Genomic DNA, 24,867 nt, shown 5'->3' with positions numbered 1-24,867 from the left:
GCCATTAATTGCCGTTCAAAGGTCAAATAATATTTTTTTTTAAATACAACATTAATAGACGCTAATTAAAATCACTATGATTTTTTAATTAGGCTCTTTGTGTTGTTTGTTTGTTTTTTTTTTTTTCATTTCTGATATTTATTTTATTATTATTATTATCGTTGCTACTATTTCTCAATGTTATCATTGTGTTTTTTTTTTTTTAAATAAATAAACTTCACGCATTGTTCGCTTCCCGCCTTTTTTTTTTTAAATCAAAAAACAAAAAAAAAATTTTTGTAACTTTGCAAACTTTTATACAAAGAAATCATTAAATTTATTATTATTATTATTATTATTATTATTATTATTATTATTATTATTATTCTCTTAATCTTTTTACACTATTAATTATATATATATTAATTGTAGAAAAAAATTTTTTTTTGCGAGAGAGAGCGCGCGCACACACACATAAAAATATATTATATATAAAATACAATTATTTACAATGCTCGGTAAAATTTAGAAGTAAGAATAAAAGGGCTAAAGTTATCGTGTAATCTGCAATTAATTTATTTTAAATAATGCAATTCAGGCTTAATAATAATAATAATAATAATGTTTATTTAAGATAAAGTTGGAAAATGTTGGGTCTCGAATTATCGTGTCGCACGGTCAGCATGCAGTCAGTGATAATGTGGCCTTGTTTTTTTCTTTTTTTTTATCAAAAAATAAAAATAAATCGAATCATTACTTTCTCATTCAGTAATTAATTAATTTGAAATCATGGCGTGATGATTGATAATCTATTTATTAAATAATATCAGAATCAATATTTCATTGATTTTTTTTTTTTTATTTTAGTTTCAAATTTAAAAAAAAAAAAACAACGTTTCATTGCAATTCATATTTTCATTTATATAATTTTTGGGGGAAAAAAAATTCTCTTTATCCTTTAGGAAATTTATAGAAAATCGTTTTACACGATTTTCACGACGTCGTGTTATATTAGATTTTAATCAAAGTAATTTTTTTTCAATTTTCAGTAATAAAAAAAAAAAAAAACGTTTACGTGCATTAACTATTTAATAATTTTGTTTTTTGAATTTATTTTATTTTATTAAACGTTTTGAATTGATTTTTCTTATAAAAAGTTTGGTTTTTGTTATTATAAATTATAAATAGGAAGTAGGGACGCATTATTGTTATTTTTGAGTAAAATACTATGATTATAGTCAATGGTGGCCATGGTCAATTAGTTTTGTACAAAGTTAAAATAAAAATAAATTTTAAGTTAGTCAATGTTTAAAATTTGTTATTTATTTTCTCCTCCTCTCTCTCTCTCTCTCTCTCTCTCTTGACGTTTTACAATTCTTTTTTAAAATCGCATTTTAATTTATTTTTTCTTTAATTACATACGAAAACGTTAATCATTCGTTAATTTATTTTTCAAATTTTTTAATATATTCATACATAAATACATATGTATACATCGTTAAAAAAACTCTTTAATTAAATAATAATAATAATAATAATAATAATAATAATAATAATGAATGAAATTAGGTAGTATCCATTGTCTTATTTTATTGTATCAAATTCAATTATTATTATTAATTACGTATTTTATTACTTCATGTGTGTGCGTGCGTATAAAATAATAAATATATATAATTTTTTTGTTTTATTGATTTTTTTAGTTTGTTATTCGTAAAGGATTTATTTAGTATTTTATACTCGAGAGAATGAAATGTTTAACAATAACAATTACAATTTGATGATGAATGAAAAAAGAGGGATTTCTTTTTTTTTTTTTTTTTTAAATGGAGGAGGAGGAGGAGCAAAAATTATTTGTTTCTTTCTTTTAATTCTATATGTAAATAAAGCTGTTAACCATAAATGTTAGACTTACCTACGCATAAAAATGACTCCATTTTGAATAATTATATAAGTGGACGGGGGATTCTCTCTCGAGTAAACAACAGAACATTTGAGTCGTTTATATTTCTTTTTTTTTTTTTGAGAACGTTCATCGATCTCTTTACCAAAAAAAAAAAAAAAAATTACATGATTTCATTATTTATATTAAAACTAATTTTGTACCTTTATTTTTTTTTTGATATTATTATTTAATGCGAAATAATACAAGAGTTTTATATATAACGAACGTAATTATTCGTTATTGCTTTTTAGAAATTTTATAATGGTTTTATGACAGTGTTCTTTCGACTTTCTTCAAAAGGTTAAATTTTTTTTTTCCCCCATCCCCGAATAAGTTTCGTATTCTTCCATTAAAAGTTAAAGCTTGAAAATTTAATATTAAATATTTTATTTCGTCAGAAATACACATATATATATTTCATCATTGATTTTGTACGAATTCATTAAGACCCTTATGAATTATATTTTTTTTTTTTTAAAATGTTTAAATATATATAATTTTTTTTTTTTTTTTTTTTTTTTTTGCAAAGGCCAACAAGGGTCATTTACGGCAAAAATTGATTTTTTTTTTTTTTTTTTTTTTGTTCAAAAGGGAGAAAAAAAAAAAACGAAATTTTGTTTTTAAAAATTTAAACAAAAAAAAGAGGGGAAAAAAATATATATATATTTACATTATTTAATCCATGTCGTAAGAAAAACATAACCGAGGGGGGGCATTAATAAAAGTAAATTTAGCGTTTTAAATAAATTACCGTAAAATAGGTTTACGTTACGACCGTTTTATGGCTCATTAATGTTTCTAAATAAGTCTTTAACTCTCTATATAAACTCTGGAACAACAAATGTTTAATTTTTTATTAAAACCCAGCCACTTAAATTATATATATATATATATATTTAAAATCTCATTTTCATTATTTTAATTTATTTTAAATAATAATAATAATAATAATTTTCAAATGTTTTTTAAGTGTCGACCATTCAATTATTAATAATAAAAAAAAAAAACCCGATGAAATCCTTCATTATTATTATTATTATTATTATTATTATGTTGATCGAGCCGTAAACATTTTTAAACGACCCTTTTTCTCCAATAAAAAAAAATGTTTTTTTTTTTTAAATTCTCTCTCTCTCTCTCTCTCTTTCTCTTTCTTTCGAAACTTTTGTGTTTATATATATATAAAATTAACGTCGTAGTTAATAAATGATACTTAAAAGAAAATGGATGCGATGATAAGTTCCATTTAACAGGATGGTTAACAACCTCTTAATGCATTCATTTTTTTCTTTTTTTTTTTTTTTTCGTACGAGAATTTTTCTTTTTTTCTTACCGTTATAATATGCTTTATAAATATGCATAATTTTTTTTTTTTTTTTTAATTTAAGGGATAATGTGTAGCATGAATTGGGAAGTTATTTTATTTCAATCCCTCATAATTCGTTAACAAAAATGACAAAAATATCAATATTAATTTTTTTTACCGACCACTTAAATTTAAAAAAAAAAAAAAAAAAAAAAAAAAAAACAAAATAAATTTTTTAAAATTGACGGTTAATTTTTTGTTTTTAAATAAATATAGTTAAAAGCTTTTTTCACCTTTTGATGATTGAATCACTTCTCACATTTTTACCACTTAACATAAATATTGATAGATTTATATTACAAAAAAAAAAAAAAAACAAGGAATTAAATTATTTATTTATTTTCTTTAAAAAAAAAAAAATTATTCGTTTTCAAATTTAAAAAAAAAAAAAAAAATAATCACTTTGATTAAAAAATATTGCACAGTTTATTACGTAATGTAAATTACATTGAGCAAGATCATTGATTTTATTTTAAATTAAATTTTCCTTTGAGATGCTGCCAATATTAATTTTTATTATATTTAATTTGTTGCAATTTTTTAAAAAGTAATTTAAGGGAAATAATAAAGTACTCATATAAGTACACTTTTGAAAAAAAATTCGAAATTTTTAATATTAATTTTAGGTTTTTTTTTTTTAGAATAAAAATGCAACGCACATTTTAATTGTTTAACTTTTGTTTTTCCTTAAAAAAAATTTTTTTTAATATTTTTTTATTTTGACGACGACTCACCCGATATTATCTTACTGTGATTTTTATCATACAGAAAAAAAAAAAAAACAAAATCTACCACCATCTTTCATTTTTAAAACATTTATAAACGAAAAGTGAAAATTTTTAATTATTATTTCTTCAAAAACATGAAAAATATTATATCCATGCTTTTTTTTTCAGCGTTTATTATTTATTCAGGGAAATTTCATCATCAAACTCAGGTATGGTACCTGATTTTCCTTTGGTTTCTTCAAAAAACATCAATGATTTATATATATTTAGACTTTTTATTTAATTATTTTATTTATTTTATTAGAGATCCATTGATAAAATGTTGATTAACGCTAAAAATTAAAAAAACTAGAAAATTTTTAATTGCCTGCGATAAATTACACGAAATTGATTTCATTTCCTTCGAAATAATAATAATAATAATATATTTCAGCAACATATAAATGTAAATGATTTTCGAATATGTTTTAATTTTATTTATTATTTTATTGTAACGTTTTACAATAAATTTGAAATCTTACAAAAGTTTTCATAAATAATTTTATTGCTTTGTATTTATTTATATTTAATAAATAACTTTTTATCCCTTTTTCTTTTATTCGTCTCAAATTTGTTAATAAATAAATATTGAGTGAAACGAATTTTAGGAATTTATTAATATTTTTCTCTTTTTCAACAATACTACAATTGTAATTATTGTTTATTCTTTTTTTTTTTTTTAAATGTTGATGCTTTATATATATATATCGTGTGAAGAATTTTAAATTATATTTTTTTTTATTTTGTATATTTTATTTATCTGCGTCGTAAATCATAAAATAATTCATCACTTTTTTAAAATACTTTACTTATGTATATTATGGCTAAATGATTTGTTAGAAAAAAAAAAAAAAAAAATTATATACGAAAAGAATTTATCTAAGTTATTAATGAGTCGTAGCAATTTAATTTGGTTTTATTTATTTATTTATTTATTTTTTTTACCTTGTAAACTTTTTGTTACAAAATTTAAAATTGTTAATTATTTATTTGGTCATTTTAAACCAACTATTTTATATAAAACGTACAAGGATGTGCATGTACTGCCATCTACCATGTCGATTTTAAAGCTTTCACATCGACAAATTGTGACGCCGCTTATGTTGACATAGAATTTTTTTTTTTATTTTAAGCTCTTTATTTAAATTATGTATGAAGAAGAAGGTAATTAAATTTATTAAAAATCAATTATCCGTTTGTAGAAAATTTAAAATTTCAAAATTTTCACTTAAGAGGATGATGGTTAAATTAACTTAACCTAACAATAAATCTAATTGATTGTATTTTACAATGTTCCCATAAGAAATAATTTCTTTTCATTTACTTTCAGACCAATATGAAAATGATGAAGATGCTGGAGAAATCTCATCCGAACTATGGCAAGAAGCCTGCTGGATAGTGATCAACTCATATTTTGATGAAAAAGGTTTGGTTCGACAACAGTTGGACTCATTTGATGAATTTATTCAAATGTCTGTTCAGAGAATTGTCGAGGATACTCCTATCATTGATCTTCAAGTAAGAATCTGCTTTTAAATAATAAATTCTGTGAAGGAAAATTTTTTATTTTATTTTATTAATTTCACATTCATTTAGGCAGAAGCGCAACATGCATCTGGAGAAATTGAAAATCCTCCTCATTATTTACTTAAATTTGAACAAATTTACCTTTCTAAGCCTACTCATTGGGAAAAAGATGGAGCTCCTAGTCCGATGATGCCCAATGAAGCTCGTTTAAGAAATTTGACTTATTCTGCTCCTCTCTATGTAGACATTACAAAAAAAATAATCAAAGAAGGAGAGGATCCAATCGAGACCAAACATCAGAAAAGTTTCATTGGAAAAATTCCTATAATGCTGAGATCAACTTACTGTCTTTTAAGCGGTTTAACTGACAGAGATCTAACAGAGTTAAATGAATGTCCTTTAGATCCAGGAGGGTATTTTATAATAAATGGATCTGAAAAAGTTTTGATAGCCCAGGAAAAAATGGCAACCAACACTGTGTACGTCTTCAGTATGAAGGATGGAAAATTTGCTTACAAAGCTGAAATAAGAAGTTGCTTGGAGCACTCGTCAAGGTAAAAAAAAAAAAAAAAAAAAAAAAACTTACATCTGAGTGAATCTAATTTTATAGCAAATAATTTTTTTTTTTTTTTAGACCAACATCCACGTTATGGGTAAACATGATGGCTAGAGGTGGTCAGAGTATTAAGAAATCAGCCATAGGGCAAAGAATAATAGCAATTTTACCATATATTAAGCAGGAAATTCCCATAATGATAGTTTTTAGGGCACTAGGTTTTGTAGCCGATAGAGATATTTTAGAACATATAATATATGATTTTGATGATCCAGAAATGATGGAAATGGTATGTATGTTTAGTAAAATAATAATTCTCTAATGATGGGAAAAATAAAAATTTGAAATTTTATTAATATTAATTTTTTTTTTTTTTACAAATGCATGTATATTATTTTGAAACTCTATTTTAATTTTTAGGTCAAGCCATCGCTTGATGAAGCTTTTGTCATTCAGGAACAAAATGTAGCATTGAATTTTATTGGGGCCAGAGGAGCCAGGCCTGGAGTTACCAAAGAAAGAAGAATAAAATATGCTAAAGAAATTCTGCAAAAAGAAATGTTGCCTCATGTAGGAGTATCTGATTTTTGTGAAACGAAAAAAGCTTATTTTTTAGGTAAAAATGATTTTGACAAAAATTTATTCAATTTTATTTTAAATCAGAATAAACGAATAATTCATAAATTTTATATAGTAAAAATAATATTTTGTTTAAATAAGTTCATAATTTTTGTTTTAGGTTATATGGTTCACAGATTACTACTGGCAGCTTTGGGAAGAAGAGAATTAGATGACAGAGATCATTACGGAAATAAAAGATTAGATTTGGCTGGACCATTGCTTGCTTTTTTATTTCGTGGGTATGTTGACTTTCATTACTTTTTTTTTTTTTTTTTTCAAATTAACACTCACGCACACATATGCCTATGTACAATGTTTGTTTGTGTAAATATGCTTATATATTTTAAATATGTAAATTTATTTTTGGATGTTATGTTATTTGTAAAATGAGAAAGTGTATAATTTGTATTGTTTCAGCCTCTTTAAGAACTTAATGAAGGAAGTAAGAATGTTCGCCCAAAAATTTATAGATAGGGGAAAAGATTTTAATTTAGAATTGGCCATTAAAACCAAAATTATAACTGATGGTCTTCGTTATTCACTGGCAACAGGAAACTGGGGAGATCAAAAAAAAGCTCATCAAGCCAGAGCTGGGGTTTCACAGGTTTTAAACAGGCTCACATTTGCTTCGACATTAAGTCATTTACGAAGAGTGAACTCTCCTATAGGCCGAGATGGGAAACTTGCTAAACCTCGTCAGCTTCACAATACTCTTTGGGGTAATTACTAATATTAAATTTCGAGTTGTTATCAAGATTTATCTATTTAGTATAGATAATATATGCACATTCTATGTTTTTAGGAATGATTTGTCCCGCTGAGACGCCTGAAGGTGCAGCTGTTGGACTAGTTAAAAACATTGCTCTCATGGCTTATATTTCAGTTGGGTCTCAGCCTTCTCCCATTTTAGAATTTTTGGAAGAGTGGTCCATGGAAAACCTTGAAGAAATTGCTCCCTCAGCTATCGCGGACGCCACAAAAATTTTTGTCAACGGATGTTGGGTGAGAATCACGTTACTGTCAAATATATATAGTTTTGTGATTTATTATTATTATTGTTATTTTTTAATTGTTCGAAAAAAAAAAAAAAAAAAACACATTTGACCAATTCACATGCCATTCATTTACTTTACACTATTTTATTAATTTTTGTGTATACTACTTAAAAGATGCAGTTATATAAATGTAATGTATGTATTTTTTGCTAATGTTAAAACTTTTTTTCCAGGTTGGAATTCACAGAGATCCGGAACAGTTAATGGCCACCCTAAGAAAACTTAGAAGGCAAATGGATATAATAGTTTCGGAAGTGTCCATGATCAGAGATATTCGAGACAGGGAGATAAGAATATACACCGATGCCGGTCGTATTTGCAGGCCATTGTTAATAGTTGAAGGAGGACAACTTTTACTTAAGAAAAACCACGTAAACATGCTCAAAGAACGTGAATATAACAATTTCGGGTAATCAATTAATAAAAATAAAAACGATTTATTTATTTTTTTTAAATTATTGTAATTAATATTTAATAATTTTAAAAATAAAAAAGGTGGCAAGTTTTGGTGGCGAGCGGAGTAGTAGAATATATAGATACATTAGAAGAAGAAACCGTTATGATAGCCATGTCACCGGACGATCTTAGGCAAGATAAAGAATATGCATACTGTACAACTTATACTCATTGCGAAATTCATCCTGCCATGATTTTAGGAGTTTGTGCTAGTATTATTCCTTTCCCTGATCACAATCAAAGTCCCCGTAATACATATCAAAGCGCCATGGGAAAACAAGCCATGGGAGTTTATATAACAAATTACCATGTCAGAATGGATACTCTGGCTCATGTTTTATTTTATCCTCATAAACCATTAGTTATTACAAGATCCATGGAATATTTAAGATTTCGAGAACTACCTGCTGGAATTAATTCTATAGTTGCTATATTGTGCTACACCGGTTACAATCAAGAAGACAGTGTCATTTTGAATGCGTCTGCAGTCGAGCGAGGATACTTTCGGTATTAATTTTAATTTTTTATGTGTGTGAGTGGGTGTGCGCGGGTGTACGATAATTATAAAATTGAAAATTTCATTTTAGATCCGTTTTTTATCGTTCGTACAAAGATTCAGAATCGAAAAGAATCGGTGACCAAGAAGAACAGTTTGAGAAACCTAATAGGCAAACATGTCAAGGAATGAGAAATGCCATGTATGACAAGTTAGACGATGATGGTATTATAGCTCCTGGTGTTAGGGTTTCAGGAGATGACGTAATAATTGGAAAAACTATTACCTTACCCGATAACGACGATGAGGTATAATAATAATAATGATTTTTTTTTTTTTTTTTTTTTCAATATAATGAAATCATATTCCCGAAATTTTCACATTTTTTTTCGAAAACAGTTGGAAGGTGCTACCAAAAGATATACAAAGCGAGATGCGAGCACGTTTTTGAGAAATTCGGAAACGGGTTGCGTCGACCAAGTAATGATTACGTTGAATTCCGAGGGATACAAATTTTGTAAAATTCGAGTTAGATCCGTTCGAATCCCTCAAATCGGCGATAAATTTGCGTCTAGGCACGGTCAAAAGGGTACATGCGGAATACAATACAGACAAGAAGTAAGTTTGAAGCTGCATATTGATTTATATCAAGATTCAGGTGGTCATAATCATGTAAAAAAAATGTAATATTTGTGCATTTCAGGATATGCCTTTCACTTGTGAAGGTTTAACTCCCGACATAATTATAAATCCTCACGCTATTCCATCTCGTATGACCATAGGTCACTTGATCGAGTGTCTCCAAGGTAAAGTTTCATCAAACAAGGGAGAAATAGGAGACGCAACACCTTTTAACGATGCAGTTAACGTACAAAAAATATCTACACTCTTGCAAGAATACGGGTAAAAATTAAAAAAAATTTTTTTTTTTTTTGTCCGCCTTCATCGTATGAAAAATTAATTAATTGAAATTTATGTTTTTGTTTTTTTTAGATATCAATTAAGAGGTAACGAATTAATGTACAACGGTCACACGGGTCGTAAAATAAATGCCCAAGTTTTTCTGGGACCAACTTACTATCAGCGTTTGAAACACATGGTGGATGACAAAATTCATTCGAGGGCCAGGGGTCCCGTTCAAATATTAGTTCGTCAGCCTATGGAGGGTCGTGCCAGGTAAGTTATTAATTTACTACATATATTATATGTTGACTTATTTCGATTTATTTAATCATTGTGATACTAAAAATAATAAAGGGATGGAGGACTTCGATTCGGTGAAATGGAAAGAGATTGTCAAATATCTCATGGTGCTGCACAGTTTTTAAGGGAAAGATTGTTTGAAGTGTCAGATCCTTATAGGATTCACGTTTGTAATTTTTGTGGTCTCATTGCCATAGCCAATCTCAGAAACAACACATTTGAATGTAAAGGATGTAAAAATAAAACTCAGGTATTTTTATATTTCAAAAAGTATTTATTAATAACATTTAAACATTTTTATTTATATGATGAGACAAAAGTGTAATTGATTTATTTTTTTATGTAGATATCGCAAGTTCGATTACCTTATGCAGCAAAACTCTTATTTCAAGAACTTATGTCTATGAACATAGCTCCAAGATTGATGGTTTTGTAATGAGCAAATATTTTATATTACAAATATTTGCTTTATTTTAAACATGATTTTAAAAAGTAAAAGTAACGATTGTTAAAAACTACTAAGTGACAAAAAAAAAGGAAATATTTAATGTATTGAGAAAAGAATCTGCAAAAATAAGGTGTTACATTTTTAATTTAAAAATTTAACTAATTTTTATTATCAACTTTTTGTAAATTATTTTATTTCAAAAAAAAAAATATATAAATATAAATAAACTGTGCTGCTTTTCGTTTAGTAATAAACAAGAGAAAGAATGAAAGAAATAAAATTCTCATCTGCAACTGAAATAAAGAACATTTAGGAAGTTGAGTAAATTAAAACATAAACAACATTGACTTCTTAGAGTTCATTTGAAAGACATGCCCAATTAAATATAATTATAATTGTAATTGTCAAAAAAAACACATTAATCAATTATCCCATTCATAAGTAAATACACTGAATCCAAAAAAAAATATATTTTTCAAAATATTTAATATTTTACAATTTATTTTATAATAAATAATGCACAATAAGTTTTTATTCATTTGCACTATCAACCGTAGGTTAAAAAAAAAAAAAAAAATTGAATAATTTTTAAAAGGTTTATCATTTCATTTCACTTTGCAATTTGCTGACAATAATAAAAAATTTTGAAAAAAAAAAAAACTAAATGAGCCTGAAATTTTTTTAATGACACTAAATATAAATTAAACATTAAGCAACAATCATTTTATTTAGTTTAATTGATTAACGAATAAGGCAAAGGTTTGATAAAAGTAATTTTAATTTTATTTTAGTTTTTACTGATGAGTATTATTTAATTGATGATTAATCCGTAAAATCAAATCAAATTATTTTAAAAGATAAAATTAAAATTTCTAATTTTAATCTTATTAATGAACGTATAAAAAATTTTTATTATTTTTAACAAATTTTATATAAATATGTAATAAGTTAAATTTAAATAGAACAATATTTATTATTTACTCGAAGTTTGTCGTACAACCGTTACCGGAAACTCTTTTTTGCTACAAGTTTGCCGCAAACGCAAAAGATTCTGAACGAGGCTTCATGTCGGAAAGTCCACCATTTTTTCTTCTGGGACTAAATTACACTCTCGCACGTGTATAAACTATTATAATAGTATATCATCGGTAATTAAAAGGATTTGAATGTGAATAGTGACAAATAACGTTAATAAAACGCTCTCGATTTACTGTGAATTTTTATAATTTCTTCTGATCATACCAATCGCTACCATGAATGCCGACAAGCTTAAAAAATTACAAGCTCAAGTGCGTATTGGTGGTAAAGGAACACCCCGCAGAAAAAAGAAAGTCGTTCACGCAACTGCGGCTACCGATGACAAAAAATTGCAAAGTTCTCTGAAGAAATTATCGGTGAACACGATTCCTGGCATTGAAGAAGTAAACATGATTAAAGATGATGGAACTGTGATTCACTTTAACAATCCGAAAGCCCAAGCTTCTTTGGCTGCGAATACTTTTGCTATTACAGGACATGGCGAAAATAAACAGATTACTGATATGCTTCCCGGTATTTTAAATCAGCTGGGGCCAGAAGGTTTGACACAGTTGAAAAGGCTAGCATCCTCTGTTTCCGGGTAAGTTTTTATTTCAAACGAATCGATAAATTTAACAAAACAATATATAATTATACTAAACATAATATTTCTTGAAATATAAAAATTTAACATATAAATGTATGTATATATACATACATATATACACCTGTAATATATATTAATTTATTTTAATTGAATTCTAAACATTCATTCCTTTGTTTTCAAGAAAGAAAAATTAATGCATTGTTAATATTGTTTATGAATCATTATTTTTTATAAATGATTATATTTGTCAATGCATGTTACCAATAAATTACAACAAATGATCTTTTATATAAGTGTAGTAATTATTTATTTTTAATGAAAAAATTAATTTATTTACTTTCAGAGGAGCAACTGGAAAAGCTACAATTGAGGAAGATGATGAAGTTCCTGTTTTGGTTGAAAATTTTGATGAAGCCAGTAAGAAAGAAGTATCAAGCGCTTCAAAAGATAATTATGCTGATGTTGCTAAGGTTTTTTTTTAATTAATTTTTTTTTTTTTTTTTTTTTTATCGATACCTAGAAATTCTTGTATTTATTCATTTATGACTAATTTTTTTTTCAGGAAAAATATGTTTCAACATGAATCTCCTGTGTGAAGCAAACCTCTTAGATTTTGTTATAAGAATTACTAAATTTTTTAAATATAATTTCTTTAACTTTTTTAATATACCAATAAGTAGAATTTTGCTGAATTTTTCCGCAAGTATAAATAAATAATATTCTGTAATATTTAAATAATTAATTTTTGGTTTAAATATTTTCCAAAAAAAAAAAAAAAAAAAAAATGGAAACCTGTATGTTTATTAATTTTACTTCGTTGCTTAAAATATGAAATATTTTTTTAAAAGTCATTATAAGTATTATATCAGTTATTACAATAGTTGAAACCTTTCATTAATCAATTTTACTTTTTTTTTTTTTCTTTATTATTATTATTATTTTAATGGTAATGATTATTAAAGTTTATAAAATTTCTTATAAAACTATTTTTACTTGAAAACAATGAAATATTGTTTTTTTTTTTTTTTTAAGGTTTATCAATGTCAGGTTTTATTGAAAATAATTTTTAGTTACATATTCATTTTAGCTGAACAGGAAATTTTAGTTTTTTAACATATAGAAACACAATAAAATATAGCTAAGAATAAAAGTATATGAAAATATATTCATAAAATTAATAATTATTTTTTTTTGTAATTATCATAAGTTTTTGATAATGTTAAAATTTCAAAAAAGGTTTTATTAAATTTTTTTCTGATATATATATATATATATATATATATATATACTATTGATTAGAGAGAGAGGTACTAACCTTAATGCCAACTGTTAATTTCTGTTTAATAATAACAAAAAAAATTTTTTTTTCATTATTCATAGTTTATTATATATATATTTTTTCCTTACTACTCTTTCCCTATGTATATATATATATATATTATACAAAAGTTTGGATAATAAGGAATTATACCTGAAAAAATCATTTCAATCATGTATTAGTTTTTTTTTTTTTTTTTTTGGATTTTCACCGCTTTTTAAAATATATTTGTTAAAATTCTAAGGAGTTAATAATATCAATTTACTTTTTACTTAATTGGTAATTAATACTGTATACTTTAATAAATGTTATAAATTTTTTTTTTTTAATGATTTATTATGTGTATAATCTTTAAAGGAAATATTTAACATTTAAAAAAAATTTTTTTTTATCAAATGAGTTTTATTTAAAACTAAATTAATTAAATGTGATGTTAAAAACGATAGAAATAAAAAATTATTTAACGACCCAATTAAATGTTAAATATTTTAGTTTATTATTTAATAGATAAAAAAGAAATCACGATGGTAAACTGATAAGCCAATAAAAAAAAAATAATTTTTTTTCTCCTAACATTTGCTTTGTGAACATTTAATAATATTGTTATGCTTAATAATTTTATTATTGCTAAATTGTCGTTAAATATTCGGAATTTAAAAAGAATTTACCTCATAATAATATCAATCAGGTAAGATTTTGTATTTAATTATTATTATTATTATTTTAAATGACTGACATCAATTGGTAAGTTAATGTTAAAATTTTTTTTTTTTAGGGGAAATTGCATGAAATGTTGTTTCGTCGCGTATCAAAATCAATCACGTGAAATTCTCAATTTTTTAATTTATACGTAAGTAGTATTATTTTATTTTATTTTAAAATTTAAATTTTTATTTCGACACTTTCCATCTTAAAATGGGTATATATATATTTAACTGTTCTAAACCACAGAAATATTATCAAAAATTTTACTGAGGTTAATAGTGAAAAAAGAAATTGAAACTTTTTTTTGTATTTGATATTTATTTGTGTAAAAATTTATGAAGCGTTAGATTCGTTTGAGCTTTCAACATTAGAAACAGCTCTGTTGCTTTTAGTTGTAACTTGACGAATGCATTCGGGAGTAGGAACTCTGGAAACTGGTTTCCAAGGTGCCATTATTAAATGTCTAAAAACGGGTATGTAACTCGTAGTTTCATCCAATGGATCCAATCTTCTTTTTCGACTTTGTTTTCGGGGGAAATTATAATTGTTACCCAATCGTGGAATTTCTAATCTTTTACCGTACAATCCATACTTTCTGTCTTCCTCGGAAATGATAAAATCAGTTTCGACATCGTACTTCTTTGTAACTATGGGAGGAGCTCCTTTGAATACTTTTAATGTGGTATAAGATCCGCTTCTAATTAAATCTGGGGGTATCCTAAAATCCGCGCTTCCGTTCGTCTTTTCTGGATCAACTCCTAATTCTAATTTTAACCAGGGCTTGTTCTGACCGAGACAACCTACAAAAAAAAAAAATTCTTAAAAATTCATATTATATATATATATGAAAATTTTATCTTGTAAATATTTTTTTTTATATATAACTATTTATATCTAAATATAAATGAAATACCAATGTAACGGCCTGAAAGAGTCCATACTCTAACTGTTTTGTCAGCGCTCGCAGATAAAAGTATTTTTGATTCTTGAATATATTCAAATTGAAGGATGGCTTTTGTGTGTCCCTTGTAGGATGAAAGTAAAATTGGAGAAGGTTGATTTTTAAGAGCGGCTTTTGCTCTCGTTCTTATACGATCATTTATTAAAAAAGGAAATTGTAATCTATACAGAGGCATCGATATGTGAATTTGCGTATTCGCACTTAAACAATAATTTTTCATCAACCATATTTTTATATAACCGAAAACGGTTCCGGTAAAAAGAAATTCATTTTCGGTATCGGTTAACATGCAAATGACATAATCTTTTTCTATGTGAACTGCTCGAAACGCAGTGATGAAACTGCCACTGGGATGATGTGACCATACCTGAATTCCACAAAAAAAAAAAAAGGGACTTGAAAATTTAAAAATAACCGACATGAAATTCAAATATAATATAGTTATTTACTTGAATCATGCCGTTTTCAGTAGCTGTCAATAAAGTACCCTGATCAGGAAGCATTTCGCGTTTTCTCAAAAAAATCAGGCAATGTATGGCTAGATTTCGTTCCATAGATGGATTCCCTTTTTCTACCAAAAGATTCCGAACGGGAGGTTTTATTACTTTGGCAGCAAATATGGATTTTTTATTATCCTCATTTACTGATATATTATTATTATTTCTTTCTTTTTTTCCCCTGGATGAATTTCTCGAACTTTTATTTAAATAATTAACTCCATCTCCTTTTTTCTCCGTTTTATCTTTTATGAATTCTAATTTTAGGAGCCCCGTTGGATAGGTCACGTTGTACCTTTTATACGATTGACCTGTTTCCAGCCTCCAAAAAATTAAATCTCCGTTAAAAGTACCTGTGGCAAGAGCCTGACCTGGCCTGAAAAATTTAACAAATTTTAACAAAAAGCGAATAAAATGTGAATAAGCGTGTATGTATAATTTTTAATCTTATATTTTCATTTTAATACATTTTTACGGACTAATTTAGAAAAGTTTCGATCGAAAAGTCAATAAGAAAATTAGACAAAATTAAAGTTTACGTTACCTATAATCAGCAGCCAATATATCACTTGTATGTCTAAGTTCCCAAGCTTTACTAACAAAAACTTTACCACTCAAAGAATCAGCAAATTCTACAACACGGCAATTCCAACCGACAGCTAAAATACGATTTTTTAACCAAATTAATTTAGTTACTTCATTATTTTTACCAACACTTAAATTTTTCAAGCAGATTCCTATTTTAAAATCCCACATTTTGATGCTTCCGTCACTTGAACCTAAAATAAAATATATAAATTTTTTTTTTTAATAAATCTACAAAGAACCATTTGTGAAACCATAAAATTTTCATTAATAATTATTAAAATATTTTTTTTTCTCTACCGGTTAAGAGATATTGGTGAGGTGGATCAAATGTTGCCGCCGTAATTGGAAGAGTTGTTGTTATACCCATCGAAACTTTTAAATGAGCTTTTCGTATACACGCTTTAGAACTGTTAGTCCATAAATCCCATATAACTATATTAGAATCCATTCCACATGTTATGGCACATTTAAAAAGTTTATTATATAAAACTATCGATACCGGCCCGCAATGAGTTTTCCCATCTGATCTCAGTTCGTCTACAAGTCGACCACAAGTCGTGGAAGCTATCTTAAAACCGCCAACTATAAAAGTTTGATTTTTATCATTGTAATATGCACTAAATTCCTCCATAGGGCTGCATTCAAAAGTGAAACCGGAATAAGTTTGAATACAAGTTTGAGAAGAACTTTCCCAAACTTTAAGAAATCTGTTTTTGTCTAATGAAAATATTTTCCTTCCCTCATCTTGAAGAAATATTTTAACGATGCTGGCATGATGACCTCTTAAAAGGGATATAGGCTTGTTAGTAATGAACGGATTCCATAGTCTTAAAATACAATCTAAACTTCCGGTGACGATCAAAGGACTATCTTCACTCAGACAAAATGTTTCGATACCTCAAATTAAATTAATGCATTTCAAAGATTATTTATATACGTATATACGTTTGTTTTATTCAGTTCATATAAACATTTTTAAAACGATAAATAAATAAAAAAAAATTAATATAAAATACCTCGTTTGAGGAAAAAATTATAACTTGTCTTGGATCCGTGATGATCACCGACAAACATAGCATTTTGCGAAGTGGAACAAGAAACAATGGAACCCAAGAGTTTATAATATGAAACTTGTCTCACCCAATCTGTGTGAACATCTAATATATTGAACGCTTTCATACCGGGAAGTTTTCCTCTCATTATATGGTCCCATTTTAAAACTAGGAAATCCACTCCGATTTTTTGTTTAAATGGTCCTTTATCTTCTTTCGAAAATTGAATAACCCTAATACTTCCACCGAGATCTCCACAAACTAGAATAGATTCTTCCTTCAAATTTTCGGAAAAATGATAAAACATATGATTCACGCAAAACGGCATGCTTACAAATACTATTATTAAATTAAATCTTTTACTGGTGGTGTCATAAAATCTAAGTTCTCTTTCGGTAGAACTTGTCACCAGAACATTCACATCGGGAAGACAAGCAAAATTAACGACCCAAGTACCCCTCGTGGAAGCGTATAATGATTTATCTCTATAAGATCTAAGAAGTTTCAAGTCCAAACTCCAAAAATTAATAAAACCATCTTTGCTCATAGAAATATATTTTCCATCTTCGTGATCTATGGTGCCGTTTAATCGTACAGAAGGTGAAAATGCAATATGAATAATTGAACTTCTATGACCGGAATTAATTATTCGAGGTTCGTCAACTATGGGATTTTCTATGCTAACCGATTTAACTGTATCCCTACTTTTATTTTCAAGTTCTAAAATTAAATATGTCACAAATTCGTCCCAACTTATATGATCACTTTTCATAAAATCAAGTTTTGTAAATAAATGATCAAGTTCTTCATCGGTTATATTAATTTTAAACCTAGCTAATACGCGATTTTTAAACTCTGCTTTCTTTATTCCGATTCTAAAACGATAAAATAGATATGTTTATGTAAGTTATCAGTAGGTTCATAATATTAATTTTAAAATATTAAATTTCAGTTTACGGCCGACAAATAGAAAAACAAATTCTGACAAATTGATAATTAATAAATATTATAACGGTTTTGTACTTTAAATAATTCATTACGAACAAGAGATGACACGGAAAAATTAAAATTATTTTAAACGTTCATTATAAAAAAAATATGAATGTAAAATTAACTCATCATTATTAGAAGCCAATCGTTCGAAATATATATATATATATATATGTATAATTAAAAATTATTGCATTTTTATTTAAATAAATTTATCATTGGCTTAAAGCAATTGTGATATACATCACAATTGAAAATATAGACAAAACTAACGTTTTACTTTAATAAAAAATAATTTACGTTAATTTTTACCTCGGCACATTTTTGAAAATTTTATAAATCTCTTCCAATTGGTTTTTATTTAATCGTTCTTCAATTACTAATGATTCCGTTTTATTATCATCAGAAGTTAAATTTATTGTATCAACATCAATATCAACGTCTTCATCCAAACTCAAATTTGAATCCTTCATGTTTTTCTTAAAAAAATAAAAATAAAAAATTATAAATGAATATATAAGGAATATATATAATATTTATCAAAAACAAAAAAAAAATAATAATAATCAAAGGCTGCCAACCATTTTGTAAAAAAAAAATTATTCATCAAATTTAACATATGTATTTTAAAAATTTTTACAGAAACAAAAAAACTTACTATTTACTTATAAGAATCCATTAAAATAAACTTGTGTGTTAGACAGAGACAAGACTATGTTTAATTATATGTATTTTTAGTTGACAATATATAACACATGTTTTCTTTATTAATCCCCACAAAAAAAAATAAATAGTAAATAGGATCAAATTAAATTAATGTACTCTTTTTTCAAATTAAACTTAAAGCTTGTCTGTAAATTAACCTTTAATTAATTACTATAGTTACTAATAGCTAATATTACTATATTAATTATTAATTACTAATTATTTACTATTATTACTTAATTTAAACTATACCATGTCATTTTACATGAATGACTTATTTTTATAGTTAAAAACCAAAAAAACTGAATGGTAAATCTACTCCCCCCCCACACACACACACACAAATACTTAAAAATAAATTCTCAAGTTTTCTTTTAACAGATTTTTAATTTCCTGCCTTCTATAAGATTCATCTTGAATATTTATATAACTTTTTATATTAATAATAAATTAATAAATTTTACTATGATTTAACAAGGAGAAAATGTAAATTTACCTCTGAAAAGCCTAAACATTCCTTCCTGCCTCACGACCAATGTTAATCCTTGCAAAGGATTACTGTAATTTACTTGAGGAGATAAACTTTGCATTCTAGTCTGCAAAAAAAAAATTAACACAATTGTATAATGTGAATAGAGAAAATTTTATTGTTCAAACATGTTTTCAGTCACTGAGTTAAGCGGCGTGAGCTCAAATCCTGAAAGTGGGAGTTTAATTTCAGCTCATCCAGCAAGAACAGACCTAACACCTTTTCAAAGCATTGAGGATGCGTCGACCCTTGTTCGAGGGAGTAAGACTGGGTACTTGATCCAAAATATAGAAAATGTTCAACGGGATTCGCGACCACGGACCTCTACATCTATCTCCCTCTCTCTCCGGAAACTCGCAGACTCTGCGGAAGAAGCAGAATCGGTGGTAGCAGCTGTCTCTCGAAAGATGAGTGATTGTAGCAGTTCGCAGAATTTTCCTCGGGGGGGATTCTCACCCTCGCCAGTATAAACCTGATGGTTTTGGCTCAGGAGGAGGTCGAGACTGAAATGCAGGTTAAAATCCCGCGAAAGAGCTCGATAAAACACGTACGTATATTAATATCTGTATATATAATTGAAATGAATGACAAACTATAATAACGTAAAACGTTTAATTTGTTTTAGGGTCGCCTTAAGGAAAATTAAATCGACGAACGAAAAATTGCGACACCGCTGTAATGAGATAAATAAGAAAAAAAAAAAAATTTTCACATTGCCATGACGGAACAATTTTAAAGAACCCGATCGAAAATTATGAAAGTTAGGAATCCAAACGGTCTTAGTTTTCTCCAGGCAGACGATTTTCAAACTGACAAGACCTGTGCTAAACAAAAAATATGATTTTACCTTAACTGAATCGAAAGGATACATAACGCAATGCTCCAGAACACCCGCAATAGCTCCTGCTGTCATATGGACTGCAAAATTTTTCGTAGGAAGCGATTCATATTCGTCAAAGTCCATAATAATTAATTTTGAAATATTTATTAACTTACACTGGTTTACAATTTACAGAACGGGTCACGTAAAAAAACAAATGCGGCAGAATTTAAAATTTCAAAACTATTCGGTCAATTTTCAGGTGAGCCATAAACGTTTTCTCGGTAGCCGACGACAATTGCGATCAAAAAATCTCGCGATAAAACGCGCGTCTCGCACTCAGCGAGATTTATGAATTTTTAGAAACAATTCTCTCAAGCGTGTTGTAGCACGAATTTATTATCGAATTCAAATAATATCTCGCGGCGTTTACGTTTTTAAGTGAAAATGGCGACAAAATATATGACAACAATAAATTTAAAATTTGTTTTTCGGTTCTATTACTCACAAAAGAATAAACACAGTAGAAAATGCTCATTTGGATTGCGTGAACTGTATAAGGTTTATAAATTCGAGATCGTTCGCGACTTGCTTGTAACGATTTTACTGTCGCACTCTGGGATGCTGGAAACATATACAAATAAGTCAGAACTTTGAAAGGTCATTCAAATTGGGTCAAAAATATTTAATATTTTTTACAAGATGGTTTGCTTTTTATTTATAAGAAGACGTCGACCTCTGATGTATCAAAAGTTATTTTATGCACGACTGAAGGTTATTTGAAAATAATGCACAACTTTGGTTTAAATAGCATGGGTCAAGACCTGCATGGATTCAAAGTAAGCTACCCATTAATCAAAATTATGAAAAATTTCAAAGCTTTGAATAAGAGAAAGAAAATAATTGTTATTTATAAACGTGAATGTTTATGTATGGGATTTCATAGAAAGTATTGATTTCTGTTTCTTTCAGCCAAACATTTATCGTTTAATGCAACTGAGTCAAACAGTTCTCCCAATGGCATCAGATTTTACTCGCTTGTTTTGAAGTAGTGATAAAGGAAATAGGATGAAATATATTGAAGGTTGTTACCGAAGAAAATGATGCAGAAATAGTTTTTTCTTTTCAAATTTGCACCCAGAGACATATATCGTTTAGAAGAAATTTTCAGGATGATGAAAAATCTAAGGTATTTATAAAATATAATTTTTTAAATTGTTTTAAAAACAAGATTTTATTGTTGAGTAAATGTATTTTTTAACTATATAATGCAACTGCATTGTAATATTGAATTGTTGTCCAAATAATACTGTAATTATGGTTCAAAATCATCTTAAGATCGAATTATTATTATTAAACCATGTATTGGTTGTAACATATGATTAATCATGCCTTAAATTTGTGAGAGGGTTTATAAAAATTAATTTGTATAATTCTATCGTTTAACTTGAATATCAAGGAATTATATTTAGAGTGTTCAACTTTTAGTTTTCGTTCAAATTTTAGATGTCTGTTTAATATATCCTTCAAATATTGTTATTACAAATCTCTGATCTGCAAAATTCATAAAAATTATCGGGTTAATAAATTCAAATTAACTCACCAATAATTAAATTAAGTAAATAATTGTGTTCATCAATAATAGTTAATTCAGTGTCTTAAATGTATGCATATATATTTGTTTCTTTTTTTTTTTTTATTAGAGAGCATTACTGAATGACTTTCTTTTTAAAATTTTTTTTTAAATTTAATTTTACAATTTTTAAAATTAATATTACATAAATTTCATAATAAGCAGGAAAGAATAACTTAAAAGTTGTTTTTAAATTTCAAATAAATTTTTTTTTTTTGAAAAAAATTATAATTTATGATAATTTAAAAATAAATAAATGAAATTTATTTATTTTTAAATTAATATCTTAAAATATTTGTTTAGTCAGAAAATTTTATGAAATTTTCAAAATTCCATATGTTAATGATTTATTTTTACCAAACCTTCTCTGCAAATTGCTGCTATCTGCAACAGATTTTTAATAATTTTATTTAAACTATTTAATAAATAAAATTTGTTTAAAATTATTTATATTTTAAATAACTATTCATATATTTATAACTTTGTTTTTGAAAATGTATTTAAGTGTTGAGGCCTTAAACTTAAAAGGAAAAAAAAATTTTAAATGGTAGGATTTAAATGATTGGGATTTGTTAGCTTCATTCATTTTTTCTATTCCACATAAACTAAATTTTTTTTTTATTAAATTTTTGTTGTTATTTGATAATTCGTCTTTTATTAAAATCCGGTTTGTTATTTAATAAAAAAAATAAAAAGTAAGAGTATAAAGGTTTCATTTATGATCTATTTTAAATTATTTACGTACAAAAAAAAAATTTTCAAGGTTTCTTTTTAAATTATTGTAAAAAAGTATAATTTTTTTTTGGTTTTTCAGTAACAAGTATGTAAATTTTTTTTTAGGAATTTTGAGGAATTAGTCGAAAGAAATTATTGTGAAGGTTGATAATCGCAACTTGAAGTGTTAAAAAAATTTATTGAAGTTTAATAAAACGAAAAATAAATTTTTTTTTATTACTTATTATGCCATCAGGATTATTAATATTTGTTTGTCTTAGAAATATTTTTATTTGTTGATTAATTATTGTTTTTTTTTTCCAAGAGTTCCAAGGTGTAAACGGTCTTGACTTTACAATCTTTTTTTTTTTTTAAATTTTTTAAAGGAGATGGTTTTTTAGGGATTTCAAGTAGAGGAAAATAAAATAAAATAAATACTTTAAATTCGTTAAAAATGGCTTACAGAATTCCATAAAAGAATATTTTTTTTTAATAATATTGTATAATTCCGCGTTATAAGTTTTTATATATATTATTATAACCTAATTTAACCAAATGGAATTTTTATTGAATGTTATGACATTGAAAAAATTTACATTGATTTTGTTTCCAGTTTGATATTAATTACAAAACGCTTCATGTTATTAATATTTTTTTCAATCAAGCTTTTAAAAAAAATTTTTTTTTTTTTTTATTGAAATGGAAAGAAAAATTTATTTTTGATTACCTTGACAATTAATTATCAATTGTAATTTTTTAAAAAAAAAAAAGAAATAATTTTTTTAACGATAATTCATAAAATAATAATTTAAATTAAAAAAAAAAAAAAAAAAAAAAGGTTTTATAAAAAGGTTGATTCACACCCCAAGTGATATTCTTGTAAGTTGTGCGAAAGTAAGTCGGGGGGATTTGAAGTAGATAGATGATTATTATTCAACTATCAAGGGAAAGTTTTGTTTTTTTTTTTTTTTTTTTGGGAAGAAATCCAGTTTTCAAAAAAAAAAAAAAACAACTTGCTGTAAAACTTCTTTCCTGTAATCATTTACTTAATTTTTATTTTTATTTTCATTTTTTTTTTTTTTTTTTGGCGTAATCAATGTAGACTTTTTTTTTTTTTTTCTTAAAGAAATGTTGTAATTTTAAAAAAAATTTTTTTTTTTTTTTTTTTAAGTTCAATAACCCGTTTTTATTTTACTTTAATTTTTTAAAAAAAAGATTCATACAAATAAAAGTGTAAAATAATGTTAGATAATTTTCATCTTATGCATATTGCTACCGCGTCAATTATTATTATCAGTTAATGATAAAATGTATATTTCTCAATTGGAATTTGTTTATAGGTTTAAGACATAAAATCAGTTGCATGCTCGGGAATTTTTTTTTTTTATATAATAAATTTTTTATTATATTTAAAAAAAAAATAAGAATTTTAAATATTATTGAACGTTATAAAAATATGTAAGAAGAAGATATATGACTGGTTGTATCAATTGTAAAGATATTGCAACAGGTCATAGCCGATTACACTGTGATATAACACATTTGCCCGCCGGCTTTATTGAAAGTTGATGGAAAAATATTATTTACTATAAAAAAAATTAACCAATTTCATTTAGAATAAAAAAATTAATTGTTTATTTAGTAATAAAGATGGTGCACACGGGGGTTACAGCAGAATAAAAAATACGAGATTACTTAAATTTATCATCGTATGTTTTTATAAATTGCATTTGATTCTTCGGTATAAACCTTAATTGTTGAATTATTATTAATTATTTAATTTAACGTTTATTATGTTTTTAGGCTAACCTAGATTTACAATTTTAAATGACCTTTGTGGTGCACTTCTTTTTTTTCAATTCAGGCAATTACATAATTTTTTTTTTTTTTTTTTCAGGTTTAAAATTACATCAAATCATCCTGAACTTTTACTTTTTTTTTTTTTATGTTAGGTTATTGGATTACTATTGAACTTTTTTTTTTTTTTTTCTCTCTTTAGATGGACGAGCAAGTTTTGGATGGGTTTGAAGCAATGGTTTTTGGTTACAAACGTAATTAATACTAATAAACAATATTTATTTTTTTTTTTTACAGTGTAAAAATCAAAAAAGGCTTATAAATGGTGGTATTTTTTTGCAGAAAATTTTACTAATGGCAAAATTAAAAAATTAAACAAAAAGGCAATAATAATAATAATAATAATAATAATAATAAATATTTTATTATAATTAATCGGTTACAAAGATGAGTTGAGCAATTAAATTTTTTTATTAAAATTATATAATTTTATTATTATTATTATTATTATCCAA

The 24,867-nt window shown here is 25.8% G+C and overlaps 4 protein-coding genes across 4 annotated transcripts; 2 read left to right on the top strand and 2 right to left on the bottom strand.

The window, feature by feature from the left end:
• Positions 1-5,205: 5,205 nt before the first annotated feature.
• On the top strand, positions 5,206-10,407 carry Phum_PHUM204950 (DNA-directed RNA polymerase II 135 kDa polypeptide, putative; the record flags this gene model as incomplete). Its single annotated transcript, XM_002425468.1, has 16 exons — positions 5,206-5,221; positions 5,388-5,575; positions 5,654-6,138; positions 6,219-6,429; positions 6,561-6,756; positions 6,880-7,000; positions 7,179-7,480; positions 7,564-7,763; positions 7,990-8,225; positions 8,312-8,779; positions 8,860-9,076; positions 9,168-9,386; positions 9,472-9,671; positions 9,762-9,944; positions 10,026-10,221; positions 10,318-10,407. 16 exons carry the CDS (start codon positions 5,206-5,208, stop codon positions 10,405-10,407), a joined length of 3,528 nt encoding a protein of 1,175 aa, XP_002425513.1.
• Positions 10,408-11,504: 1,097 nt separating this feature from the next.
• On the top strand, positions 11,505-12,694 carry Phum_PHUM204940 (transcription factor btf3, putative). The gene is made up of 3 exons (XM_002425467.1): positions 11,505-12,037; positions 12,387-12,513; positions 12,606-12,694. Exons 1-3 carry the CDS (start codon positions 11,673-11,675, stop codon positions 12,624-12,626), a joined length of 513 nt encoding a protein of 170 aa, XP_002425512.1. The 5' UTR covers positions 11,505-11,672; the 3' UTR covers positions 12,627-12,694.
• A 1,705-nt stretch (positions 12,695-14,399) lies between these two features.
• On the bottom strand, positions 14,400-18,201 carry Phum_PHUM204930 (WD-repeat protein, putative; the record flags this gene model as incomplete). Its single annotated transcript, XM_002425466.1, has 7 exons — positions 14,400-14,866; positions 14,980-15,394; positions 15,477-15,900; positions 16,069-16,303; positions 16,410-17,009; positions 17,153-18,039; positions 18,188-18,201. The coding sequence occupies 7 exons, from the start codon at positions 18,199-18,201 to the stop codon at positions 14,400-14,402; spliced, it is 3,042 nt and encodes a 1,013-aa protein (XP_002425511.1).
• Positions 18,202-19,329: 1,128 nt separating this feature from the next.
• Positions 19,330-20,352, bottom strand: Phum_PHUM204920 (uncharacterized protein; the record flags this gene model as incomplete). Its single annotated transcript, XM_002425465.1, has 2 exons — positions 19,330-19,455; positions 20,236-20,352. The coding sequence occupies 2 exons, from the start codon at positions 20,350-20,352 to the stop codon at positions 19,330-19,332; spliced, it is 243 nt and encodes an 80-aa protein (XP_002425510.1).
• Positions 20,353-24,867: the final 4,515 nt, after the last annotated feature.

Source organism: Pediculus humanus, genomic scaffold, assembly GCF_000006295.1.
Source record: "Pediculus humanus corporis 1103172107555 genomic scaffold, whole genome shotgun sequence".
Lineage (NCBI taxonomy): Eukaryota > Metazoa > Arthropoda > Insecta > Psocodea > Pediculidae > Pediculus > Pediculus humanus.
The sequence above is the reverse complement of the archived record's forward strand: the minus strand, read 5'-3'. Positions and strand labels throughout refer to the sequence as shown.

Bases quoted from the DNA above. Each gene is read 5' to 3' on its own strand.
- Phum_PHUM204940 (XM_002425467.1), top strand. From the start codon at position 11,673: ATGAATGCCGACAAGCTTAAAAAATTACAAGCTCAAGTGCGTATTGGT. The intron at 12,038-12,386 runs GTAAGTTTTTAT...ATTTACTTTCAG, and splicing joins CTAGCATCCTCTGTTTCCGG to AGGAGCAACTGGAAAAGCTA. The intron at 12,514-12,605 runs GTTTTTTTTTAA...TTTTTTTTTCAG, and splicing joins ATTATGCTGATGTTGCTAAG to GAAAAATATGTTTCAACATG.